This window comes from Neovison vison, chromosome 1, assembly GCF_020171115.1.
Source record: "Neovison vison isolate M4711 chromosome 1, ASM_NN_V1, whole genome shotgun sequence".
NCBI lineage: Eukaryota > Metazoa > Chordata > Mammalia > Carnivora > Mustelidae > Neogale > Neogale vison.
Genome location: NC_058091.1, coordinates 211,076,749 through 211,089,454, shown reverse-complemented (window position 1 = coordinate 211,089,454; position 12,706 = coordinate 211,076,749). Strand labels below are relative to the sequence as shown.

The following is a 12,706-nucleotide window of genomic DNA, read 5'->3' as shown; positions in this document are numbered from 1 at the left end:
CAGACGAAACTTAAAAGCAGCTGTGTGGATTCCCTTGCCTGCAGACTCTACCTGTAAAGCATCTGTCTACTGGAAGAACTCCTACTTCCTTAGTCCTGAGAGTTTTTAGCTAGGCCAAAAACAGCCTTGTCCTAAATGTCCCACCAGGTAGAGTGACTTTCCAGGGAACAAAGGGCAGCTTCCCAGGCAGGGACAGGCAGCTTGACGAAAGTTGATTCAGTCAAAAACTGTTTGGCCTGCAGTGTTCTCATTATTCTTGGGGTTTTTTGTTTGGTTGGTTAAACTCTGCAACCATGTAGAACTCGGAGGAATTTGTGGTCCAAGATGGCAATCTAAGACCCTGAAACTACCTCTTCCACAGACACACCAAATCTACCCCATCTACAGAGTGATGCCTCCTGAAAAAGGGCTGAAGCCTGTCTGAGCGGCTTCCCCACAACAAATAATAGAGACCCCACAGAGAATGTTGTCAAGAGATGGAGACACAGTAACAAGGGGAACCCTCAGCCCCAATGCCGTAAACTGCACTGGGGACGGACGGTACCCAGAGACTGTGAGCACATTTATACTCCCTGAGGTACAGAAAAAAAGCTATAGTTTCAAAGAGCAATTAGAGGGGCACCTTGGTGGCTTAGTGGGTTAAGAATCTGACTCTTGATTTCAGCTCAAGTCATGATCTCAGGGTCATGAGACTGAGCCCTGTGTCAGGCTCCACACAGAGTATAGAGCCAGCTTTGAGAGTCAGTCTCTCCATTTCCCTCTGCCCCTACACCCTGCTCACTTGCTCTCTCTCAAAAAAATAAATAATGGAATAAAAAAATTGAAAATTAAAGGGCAACCAACATATAAAGGAACCACCCTAGAACCCTGCCAGACTGTGGGAGAGCTGCTGGAATGCTCTCAGGGTTAGAGGGACTGGTGAGCACCACAGTTTATGTCCCAACCCCCAGAATCCACCTTGATGGTATGGACAGGAGCAGGGTCTGCACCACAGTTGGCCTGCCACCACAGTGAGCCCCAGATCCCCCAGCCCATTCCATCGCCAACCATCCCATGAAGGTGGCCCCAGCATGGTGCCCATGGAAACACCCCTGATGAGTCACCTCAAGATGGCACAGGTTGCAAAACCCCCTGGAACACTCCAGGCCTACATTATTTTGTCCCCAGATGACCTGCCAGGGCACCGCCAATGCAGTGCAGTCCACGGCCCTCAGGGACACACCAACCTTGGCTCCAGTCACCCTGGCAGGGCACCACCTACACAAAAGACCCAGTCCTCTGGCCTGTGCCCATCTCAGCTCCAGTCTAATGCCTGAAAGCTCCCTGCACAAGACAACCTGAAACAGCCTGGGGCTTGTACCCACTTCAGAGTCTGCTATCTTGCCAGAGTACCTTCTGCAGTCTCAGGACCACTCTGGCCCATGCCTACTTCAGTTCCAGCCATCCCAACAGGGCAGCCTAGTACAGAGTATCCCCAGATGCCCAACCCATGATGGCAACAGCTCCAGCCAACCAACCAAAGTCACCAAGAATGCACAGTCTTCACAGGGGACAACCATATACAAGACCATTCCCTCAAGGTTAGAAGTAGATGTTCCAGGTGCCTGGGTGGCTCAGTCAGTTAAGCATCTGCCTTCAGGTGAGGTCATGATCCCAGCTGGGATGGAGCCCCATGTCTAGCTCCCTGCTTAGCAGGACACTTGCTTCTCCCTCCCCCACTCCCCCTGCTCCTGATCTCTGTCTTTCTCTCACGCTTTTTCTCTCTCTCTCAAATGAATAAATAGAATCCTTTGAAAAAAATAGAAGTAGATGTTCCACCTAATGCACAGAAACACAGAAAGTTGAGCAAAGTGAGGGAACAGAGGAATATGCTCCAAACAAAAGAATGAAACAAAAGCCGCAGAACTAGAAGTGAAATGGAGATAACCGATCTACCTGATAAAAAGTTCAAAGTAATGGTCATTAAGATGCTAAAAGGACTGAAGAGAAGAGTGGATAAACTCAGTGAGAATTTCAAGAAAGAGATAGAAAATATAAAGCAGAAGGAATCTGACTCGAAGAGTTCAATTACTGAAATGAAAAATACAGTAGATGGAATTAACCGTAGACTAGAGGATACAGAAGAACAGATCAGTGATCTGGATGGCAGGACAAGGGAAAACACCTAAGCAGAACAGCAAAAAGAAAATGGGAATTTTTAAAATGAGCATAGGAAAGACTGAGAAGATGGCAGAGTAAATAGACCCTAAACTTGCCCCATCCCATGGATACAACTAAGTAACACTCACATCAGCATAAATAACCCAGAAAATAACCCAAAGACTGGAGGAATTTCTGCAACGAAGACATCCAGATGGCCAACAGACACATGAAAAAGTGCTCCATATCACTCAGCATCAGGGAAATACAAATGAAAACCACAATGAGATATCACCTCACACCAGTCAGAATGGCTAAAATCAACAAGTCAGGATATGACAGATGCTGGCGAGGATGTGGAGAAAGGGGAACCCTCCTACACTGTTGGTGGGAATGCAAGCTGGTGCAACCACTCTGGAAAACAGCATGGAGATTCCTCAAAATGTTGAAAATAGAACTGCCCTATGACCCAGCAATTGCACTACTGGGTATTTACCCTAAAGATACAAACGTTGTGATCCGAAGGGGCACGTGCACCCGAATGTTTATAGCAGCAATGTCCACAATAGCCAAACTATGGAAAGAAACCTAGATGTCCATCAACAGATGAATGGATAAAGAAGAAGTGGTATATATACACAACGGAATACCATGCAGCCATCAAAAGAAATGAAATCTTGCCATTTGCGACATGGATGGAACTAGAGCGTATCATGCTTAGCGAAATAAGTCAAGCGGAGAAAGACAACTATCATATGATCTCCCTGATATGAGGAAGTGGTGATGCAACATGGGGGCTTAAGTGGGTAGGAGGAGAATCAATGAAACAAGATGGGATTGGGAGGGATACAAACCATAAGTGACTCTTAATCTCACAAAACAAACTGAGGGTTGCTGAGGGAAGGGGGGTTGGGAGAAGGGGGCTGGGGTTATGGACATTGGGGAGGGTATGTGCTTTGGTGAGTGCTGTGAAGTGTGTAAACCTGGCGATTCACAGACCTGTACCCCTGGGAATAAAAATATATGTTTATAAAAAAATAAAAAATTAAAAAAAAATCAGGTCATGTGACTCTTCCTACTGTGTTTTTCTTTTTCATGATTGTTTTGGTTATTTTGGATCCCTTGAATTTCTGTATGAATTTTAGGATCTGCTTGTCAATCTCTGCCAAACAGGGAGCTGGGGTTTTGAAAGAGATTGTACTGACTTTGTAGATCAGTTTGGGAAGTATTGCTATCTTAACAATGTCAAGTCTTCAAATCCATGAACGTGAGATTTTTTTCTATTTATTTGGATCTTCTTTTTTTTAGGATTTTATTTACTTGAGAGAGAGAGAATGAGAAAGAGAAAGAGCATGAGAAGGCGGAGGGTCAGAGGGAGAAGCAGACTCCCTACCTAGCAGGGAGCCTGACACAGGACTCAGGACCTGATCCCGGGACTCCAAAATAATGACCTGAGCCAAAGGCAGTCACTTAATCAACTGAGCCACCTAGGTGCCCTATTTGGATCTTTAACTTCTTTCAACAATACTTTGTAGTTTTCAGAATGTAAGTTTTTCACTTTTTTGTTGTTATTTCTATATATAGCCAAATCTTATCCTTTGCAGTAATGTTCTATAAAGTCACCGCCAACATTGAATTAGCAAATACTAAATTATTGCTTTTGTAGGAAATACAAGGTTAGATTGTTGTGAGTCTCTGGTCACATTTTTGCCCATCTGAAATGTCATTCTTGTTACACAGGTTTGTTTGCCAAAATCTTGTAAAACAAGCCAGTCTCATCAGCTTTGAAAACCTGCTTTTCCACATAACCTCTTTCTCATGTAACACTTAGATATTTAAAAATTCTTCCACAGCCTCTTAATCTGCAGAACCTGCTTTCCCTTCTCGTTTAACTCTAATCCCAGGTCTCATCAAAACTAGCTGTAACTCAGGGCAAATCACGTAGAATCACCACTCTCAAATTCTGGGAGAAAAAAAAGAAAACCGTGGATGAGACTATTTCTGCAGTATCATTAATTCTGAGTTGGATTTTGAAAAGACTAAAAAAACAAACAACACCCCCCTCCCCTCCCGGCCCAAAGCGATTTCTGTGATGTTGAAGCCAACAGCACCACCTGGTGGTCCAAGAAAAGAGCCAGTGCAGAAGAGCACGACTATACCTATCCAGTTATATCTGTGTTTAGCTTGTTAGAATAAAAATTACACACTTTCAGATAATTTTTCCTCTAACTGACTAGATGCAAGTACACTACTACATATAAAAGCAATCATACAAGTCATTATATTTAAAATCACACCCTGCCTAGATTCCCCTGTGAGTATAAAGATCTGTAATAGTCCGCATTATTCAGCTGTGCTTTGGGTTCAAAACAAAACGCAAGGGGCGCCTGGGTAGCTCAGTGGGTTAAAGCCTCTGCCTTCAGCTCAGGTCATGATCCCAGCGTCCTGGGATCGAGCCCCACATCTGGCTCTCTGCTCCGTGGGGAGCCTGCTTCCTCCTCTCTCTCTCTCTGCCTGCCTCTCTGCCTACTTGTGATCTCTGTCTGTCAAATAAATAAATAAAATCTTTTAAAAAAATGCAACTACTGAATAACTAGAACAATTAGGTAAAATAAAAATATATTTTATTATACCACAAATTTTTCATCAAATTAAAATTAATCTTATGTATTTGAGCAAGAAAATAAATTATAGTATTCAATTGTAAGCCCCCAAATAAAATAAATATCTATACATATGAGTCCATATATATATAAATACGTATTTGAATGAATGAATAAGTAAATACAGGAAAAGAGATAGTTCTTCTTCTTTTTTTTTTAAGATTTTATTTATTTATTTGACAGAGAGAAATCACAAGTAGACGGAGAGGCAGGCAGAGAGAGAGGGAAGCAAGCTCCCTGCTGAGCAGAGAGCCCGATGCGGGACTCGATCCCAGGACCCTGAGATCATGACCTGAGCCAAAGGCAGCGGCTTAACCCACTGAGCCACCCAGGCACCCCAAGACAGTTCTTCTTTACAAAATAATTCCAATCAACACATATGAAAGGAATGACAGAAATAGAAAATCACCATTAAATAGATCACCACTGTAATAATTGTTGCAGGAAAAAAATCCACCTCTGCACACTAAAATTATGTTGTATGGGCAAAAGTTTTAGAAGAAACAGAACACTTTCATAGTGTCAAAAATCCTCTCTGTGATATTTGTTAATTACAAAGGGAAAGAGTAACTTTATGGCGGATAAATCCAGCAGATAGATACCACTTAATGAAGTGACCAAGGTTAACATTGCCAGGAGTAAGACCTATTGACAGCATGCATACGGAGATATGAGTTATGCTTTTGTTAAGATAAACTGATTTTATTTTATTTTTTATTGATAATTGTAACCATTTTTTTTAAAAGATTTTATTCATTTATTCATGAGAGAGAGAGAGGTAGAGGGAGAAGCCGTCTCCCAGCAGAGCAGGGAGTCAGCCGCACAGCTCAGTCCCAGGATCCTGTGAGCTGAAGGCAGACGCTTACCCAGCTGAACCACCAAGCTGCCCTAAGGCAAGCTGGTTTTAAAGAGAAAGAAAATTCTATACAAGTTTTCTTCTAATATTTTAGGAACAGCTTTTTGCATTTTAAAAAATGTTTTACTTTAAATCAAGTAGAGTTAACATACATGTAATATTAGCTTCAGGTGTATGTTATGATAATTCAGTACTTCCATACAACACCCAGTGCTCATCACAGCGAGTGTACTCTCTAATCCCCATCACCTGTTTCACCCATGCCCCCACTCACCTCCCCCTCTGGCAATAATTTGTTCTCTATAGTTAAGAGTCTGTTTCTTGGCTTCTCTCTCTCTTATTTTTTTCCCCTTGCTCATTTGTTTTGTTTCTTAAATTCCACACATAAGTGAAATCATATGGTATTTGTCTTTCTCTGACTGACTCATTGCAGCATTTCTTTTTTATAAGTCATTAAACTATTGGAAACTTAGTGGACAACAATTGTAAGACAATCTAAATGTGTTTACTATTCATAGTTACCCACTGAGAATATTGGCAATAAAAAAAAAAGAAAGAAGAAACTTCTCCAGATATCTTTTTTTCCTAAGGTTTTATTTATTTATTTGTCAGGGAGGCCGGAAGGGTGAGAGAGAGCACAAGCTGGGGACAGGGAGAAGGAGAAGTCTCCCTACTGAGCAAGGAGCCAAAGGAGGGGGCTCAATCCCAGGACTGTGGGATCATGACCTGAGCCAAAGGCAGGTCTTAACTTAACTGACTGAGCCATCCAGGCATCCCACTCCAGATATCTCTCAGCATTTACAGTAAACTCAAATTTCAATAAAATTAATAGAAACATCATTTGAAATTCATTTAACTTGTAAGGAGGAAGGAAATATTTAAATCCTCTTTTGAGGGGAAAAAATTATGTCGGTCTCTTGAGCGAGCCATCTTTAAACCAGTTTCCATAAAAATTAAAAGCTAAGGTAGTATTAGATTTATGTCCAAAAGCATCGAAAGCCACAAGCACAATAATAAAAAATACATTAATTTTCAAGTAGCCATGAAACACAAATGAACACTGATAATTAAACTAAAGAGAAAAGATCAATTTCAAAAGGTAGAAATTCTTTATTTTCTGATTACAATGCAATAAAGCTGGGAATTAATTACCAAATCGGGGGGGGGGGGAATAGCCCTTCCCTTGTTTGTTTGGTTTTTTTTTAAAGATTTTATTTATTTATTTGACAGACAGAGGTCACAAGTAGGCAGAGAGGAAGGCAGAGAGGAGGAAGCAGCCTCCCTACTGAGCAGAGAGTCTGATGCGGGGCTCAATCCCAGGGCCCTGGGATCCCTGGGATTATGACCTGAGCCAAAGGCAGAGGCTTTAACCGGCTGAGCCACCTAGGAGCCCCCCTTCCCTTGTTTTGAAGGTTAAAGCATTATCTTAAAGGATGGTTTGTATCAAAGGGGAAATAGCAACAAAAGTTGGAACTTAAGACATAGAATGAAAGCATAAGGGCAATTGCCAGTCTCTATGGTATCAATGCATGAATTAGAAAATGTGCTCCTGGGACGCCTGGGTGGCTCGGTTGGTTGGACGACTGCCTTCGGCTCAGGGCGTGATCCTGGAGTCCCGGGATCGAGTCCCGCATCGGGCTCCCAGCTCCATGGGGAGTCTGCTTCTCTCTAACCTTCTCCTTGATCATGTTCTCTCTCACTGTGTCGCTCTCAAATAAATAAATAAAATCTTAAAAAAAAATAAAAATAAAAAAAAAAAAAGAAAAGAAAATGTGCTCCTGGTTCAAGTAGAAGAGAAAGACCTGCACGACTCTCTCCATGGCTCTGAGCCCAGCTGGCTAGAAGATGAGCATGAAGCTCAGGGACATTTAAGACAGAGTGAGTCGGTAGCAATGAAAGAAAAAAAGCATACATTTCTTTTCTTTAAGGTAACACCCCTCCCTCCCCCGCGCTGCAAAACCTACTAGAGTATGAGTTTTCCCTTAAGATTGGAAGCAAGCTTGTAGTTAGTGAAGTGCTTGCTAGCAAGATTTTGAAGGCCAAGAAAAAGTCTCACTTAAGGAATGTTTTCTTTGAATTTAATATTCTCAAGGTCCTGACTCCTAAGGCAAAAAAGACATAGCCCACTATAGGATTTAGTTGTTTCAGATGCTTTAGATAAATGATGCTACCTTTGGCAAATTCTTGTGAAAAATTATGATTAAAATTTTATACACCTGTAAATGAGTCAGAAGCAAGATTATAAGCCTGTCTTCAAAGATGCCTCTTTTGAAGCCAAGAAAATTCCCACTTTGTAATTGTGTTAAGGAAGCATTCATATATTGTCTTCTTACTGCACTGAAATATTTCTAAATGGAGGGATTTGACATTATTTCTCTAAACTCAAAAAAACATGAAGCTCTTTTTGGGTTCTATTTTGTAAGGACAACTTTCTTTTATGGCAACATGTCTTCTAGAATGTGAGCAATAAGGTTTCAGCTGCTATGGAAAGTCCAGGAAGGATTTCTCACACCATGCACTTTGGTGGTAGAAAGAACATACTGCCGTTAAGTTTGGAGTTGTAAGTAGTGGAGATGTAGGGAAGTCATCAAATACAGTTAAAATGAGTTGAATAAAAACCTAGAAAAGTAGGGAGGGAAAGGACTGGCATAAAGATCTTTCTGGGGTGAAGAGTAGAAGTCAGTCAATGTTGGTTTTGATTCATGGGTCACTGGGCAGGGGTCTAAGAGGCTTCCATTGTGACAAAAAGAAACAGAAGCTTGGAGATAGGCTACAAGAGTTCAGTGACAGAATAAAGACCTGGTTGCTAGGGTCAGGAATAAACACCAGAAGCTTGGAGAAGGAGAGATGGAGTCCTAGCTCCTGGTCCCCTTTCTCACCACCCCCAATCCTCTAGGTCATCTGAGATGTCATCTTCTACCTAAACATCATCTCCTTGGTTTCAGACCTTAACTGTGGTCTCTGACTTCTGCTTAGTTCCACATTCTCTACCCATTTGCACGGAGGACCACTACCTTCTCTTCCTGGAATCTCTGAGGTGTTTCTGCTTGCCACATGCTCTAATCACCAGTCCTGTAATTCAGCTGAGATGGATGCATCCACCCTCTCCAAAACTTTTAAGCCTACTCCTGATCTCAATCAAGAGTCTTCGAACTCTAGGATTATCTTCGCCTTATTTGAGATTGAATCACCTTCCTTTGTCTCCTGGGGTTCTTTCCCTTCCCTAAACAATAGTGGCCGTCAAGCAACTCAACAACAGACTACACAGAAATTTGAAAATCTCTTAAAAGAAATTAAAGAGCTAATTAAAAATGTGACAAGTTGTGAGGAGATCACAGAAGCAAAAGATTCATCTGAGGAAACCAGTATTTCTGAGAATGTATCAGAACTGAAAGAACAAATCAGAGAACTTGAGAAGGTAAACAAAGTATTATTGAACAACCTACTTGGTAGTTCAGACCTAGAGAAAGAACAGAACACAAAAAACGAGGAGATGACTCTGGGACATCAGAACTGCAGCGACATGGTACCAGTTTTTAGAAGGGATTTGGTAAATTGTCCAGAAGAAAATAGAGCCCTTAAGGAAACTCGACTAAGTGAGGAAAAAGCAACATACAGATTCCCTCCTGTTCAAGAAGAAAACTTCAAACTTAGGAACAACATGGAGCAGTTACTGCAGGAAGCAGAACACTGGAATATGCAACACACTGAGCTCAGTGAACTGATAAGATCCTATCAGAAATCTCAGAAAGATATACAAGAAACTCTTAGAGATAATGGAGTGCATTTCCAAACTCAACCAAATCACATGTCAGCTAAGCATTACCTGGAGGAACAAGTGAAGAAACTGGAACATGACACGTATTCATTGCATTTGATTGCAGCTTTGCTGGAAAATGAATGTCAGATCTTGCAGCAGAGAATAGAGCTTCTCAAGGAACTCCATGATCAGCAAGAGGGAACTCTGCAAGAAAAGCCAATTCAGATAAACTCTGAACAGGACAAGAAAAACCAGACGCTATCAGAAGTAGAGCATAAGCCAAAAATGCAAGAAAGAGAGGGTACATTGCAGAAAAAAGATAAATTCTACAGAGGCCTGGATGCTTCTAGTAAGAAAGCACTTAACAACCACCTTAATACTCATATTGCAAGAGGAGATCTTGTGGAAAAAAAGAGACCAACCAGCAGCCTATCTTAGAAAATACGAAAGGTAGAAGAAAAGGGAAGTCTTCAAAAAAATACCTCAACTCTAGGCATACTCAATCATGAAACCTATGACAGAGCTATTGGTTCAACCAAGAGGGAGCTACAGAGCAAGAAGATTAATGCTTAACATTATTCATTAGTTCAGTAGTTATGTAAGTTTGGTGTTACATGACCATTAGTGTCAATATCCGCTTCAGAACCTGTTATACAATTTCCTTCTTTTGGTAGTTATTAGAGATCCTATGACACTGTAACCAAGAGGGAGAAGTTACAGGTCCAATTAATAAAGATCTAAGTAAAAACTAGAATGAACAATGGAAAGTTTTTTTTTTCTTCAATCACTTACTGCATATGGGGAGTTCTGGGAAGAAAAAGTATTTAATACATTAATTGTGAACCTTTAAAGCTCATGTTTTAAACACATGTTTCTTTTTCCCTTTTTTTTTTTTTTGTAAGATTTTATTTATTTATTTGGGAGAGAGAGCACCAGCAGGGACAGAGGCAGAGGGAGAGGGAGAAGCAGCTTCTCACTGAGCAGGGTCAGGGATAGTTCAGAGGACCCTGGGATCATGACCCAAGTTGAAGCCAGACACTTGATGACTGAGCCACCCAGACGCCCCTCCTTTTCCTATTTACTGAAATGTGGGAAGTAGTGATGTAAAGAAGTAAAAAAAAAGAAAGAAAAAAAAATGCTGATAAATAACCGCAGAACAGGTTTTCTCTTCCCCATTCCTTAGCACTACTTTTCATAATACTCCTCCCTTGCTCCTCTAGTGAACAGTGGACATATCAAGCAGCAGAGGTCCTTGGGGAAGGATACTTCTGCGGGTTTAGAAGAATAGAGGTAAATAGATTTTGTTCTGTGTTGGCAAAATTCCTCCCTTTCCTCCAGGTGGGGGAAGTAGAGCTACCCATGGGAACGAGCCGTGTATCTTCCATTAAGAACTGGACTCCTGATTCCAGAAAAAATAGGCAGATGCATTTCTTCTTATTCCTCCCATTAGGTATGATCAAGACCCCGGACCTTATATATAAAATGAGTATACAAAAACCCTTATAGACAGAGAGAATGAGATAGACTATCCAGAGAGCCTAAGACTTAAGGAAGAGCATGGTGTTGAATTCCTTGGGTTTTCTTCCCTCCCCCCTTTTAAAAAATATTTTTTTATTTGACAGAGAGACAGCGAAAAATGGAATACAAGCAGGGGGAGTGGAAGAAGGAGAGGGAGAAGCAGGTGTCCTGCTGAGCAGGGAGTTGAATGCAGCGCTCAATCCCAGGACCCTGAGATATGACCCAAGCCAAGGGCAGATACCCAATGACTGAGCCATCCAGGCACCCCTCCCCGGGTTTTCTTTTTGTCTCATGTATCCTGGATGGAATGTTGGAGGAGCCCACAACCCAGAAATGCCAATGCACTTAGACAAAAAAAAATAAAATAAAATAAATAAAAATAAATCGTTCCCCTCCCTTGCTCTCCCTTGGCAACGAATGAGGAAAAAGATGGACAGGAAGAGGACAACTCTAGCCAAACTGCATGGAAAATGCCATGCCTCCACCCTCACCCCCACCAGCTTGGCACTGAGTGCCAAGCCTAGATTTTCGCTTTTGCCTGGTGGTAATGAGGTACTCCTCCCCCTGTCTTTTGGAATGGTACAGAAGAAGCAGAGTGGGGACTCTGAAGTCCCACTCCCACCTGATGGTAACAAGGTGATCCTCCCTGACCCCCTTCTCCAGTGGATTGTAATGACTTGGAAGACTTAAAAGCCACCTAGATTTTTATACCCTTCTCCTACTGGCACAGCATCAGAGGAGGCCTGCAAAAACAAAAGAGTCAATAAGATCCAGGGTCTCATTACATAATGCTAAAATATCCAGGATACATAGAAAAATCATATATCATACCAAGAACTTTTCTCTTAAATGAGAAAAGACATCAGATGTCAACAATGGGATGACATAGATGTTAGAATTATCAGATAAGGATTTTAAAGCTGTTATAAAAATATGTCACTGAGCAATTACAAACACATTTGAAACAAATGAAAAAATAGTCTCAGCAAATAAATAGAAAATATAAAGAAGAAACAAATAGAAATTGTTGCAAAATAAATCCACTCGGTGTGCTCAAAAGTAGAATGTTGATGTCAGAGGAAAAATTCCATTGAAATTGAGGATAAAACAATAGATATTACCCACTCTGAACAATAGAGAAAATAAACTGGGGAAAAAAGATTCGCAAGAACCTGTAGAACATTAACAGAAGATTTAACATTGGTGTCATTGGAGATATCCCCCAAAATGGGTAGAATGTAGCCTGAAAAAGTAGTCAATGAACATAAGACTGAAAATTCTCCAAATTTAGTGAAAGGCATAAATATACAGATTCAAGAAATTGAGTGAACTCCAGATATATAAACTCAAATAAGTTTGAGACACTCAAATAAAATTTCTGAAACCTGGGGCACCTGGGTGGCTCCGTTGGTTAAGTGGCTGCCTTTGGCTCAGATCATAATATCAGGGCCCTGGGACTGAGCCCCACATTGGGCTCCCTGCTCAGTGGGGAGCCAGCCTGCTTCTGCCTCTCCTTCTGCCTTCCATTCCCCCTGCTTGTACTTTCTTTCTCTGTCAAATAAATAAAATCTTAAAAAAAAATTTTCTGAAGCCTACAGATGAAGTAAAAGTCTTGAAAGTAGAAAAAACTCATTAGACATAAGGGAACAATTATCCAAATGGCAGCGAATTTCTCATCAGAAACCACAGAGGACAGGGGCACCTGGGGGCTCAGCTGGTTAGTCAGTTAATCATCTGTCTTCAGCTCTGGTCCTGATCCTGGAGTCGAGG

General features: G+C 41.4%; 1 protein-coding gene across 1 annotated transcript; it reads left to right on the top strand.

Annotated features, from left to right (window-relative positions):
• The first annotated feature begins 8,743 nt into the window (after positions 1-8,743).
• Positions 8,744-9,856, top strand: SPZ1 (spermatogenic leucine zipper 1). The gene has a single exon (XM_044266306.1). The coding sequence runs from the start codon at positions 8,747-8,749 to the stop codon at positions 9,854-9,856; it is 1,110 nt and encodes a 369-aa protein (XP_044122241.1). The 5' UTR covers positions 8,744-8,746.
• Positions 9,857-12,706: the final 2,850 nt, after the last annotated feature.

Bases quoted from the DNA above. Each gene is read 5' to 3' on its own strand.
- SPZ1 (XM_044266306.1), top strand. From the start codon at position 8,747: ATGGATGCATCCACCCTCTCCAAAACTTTTAAGCCTACTCCTGATCTC.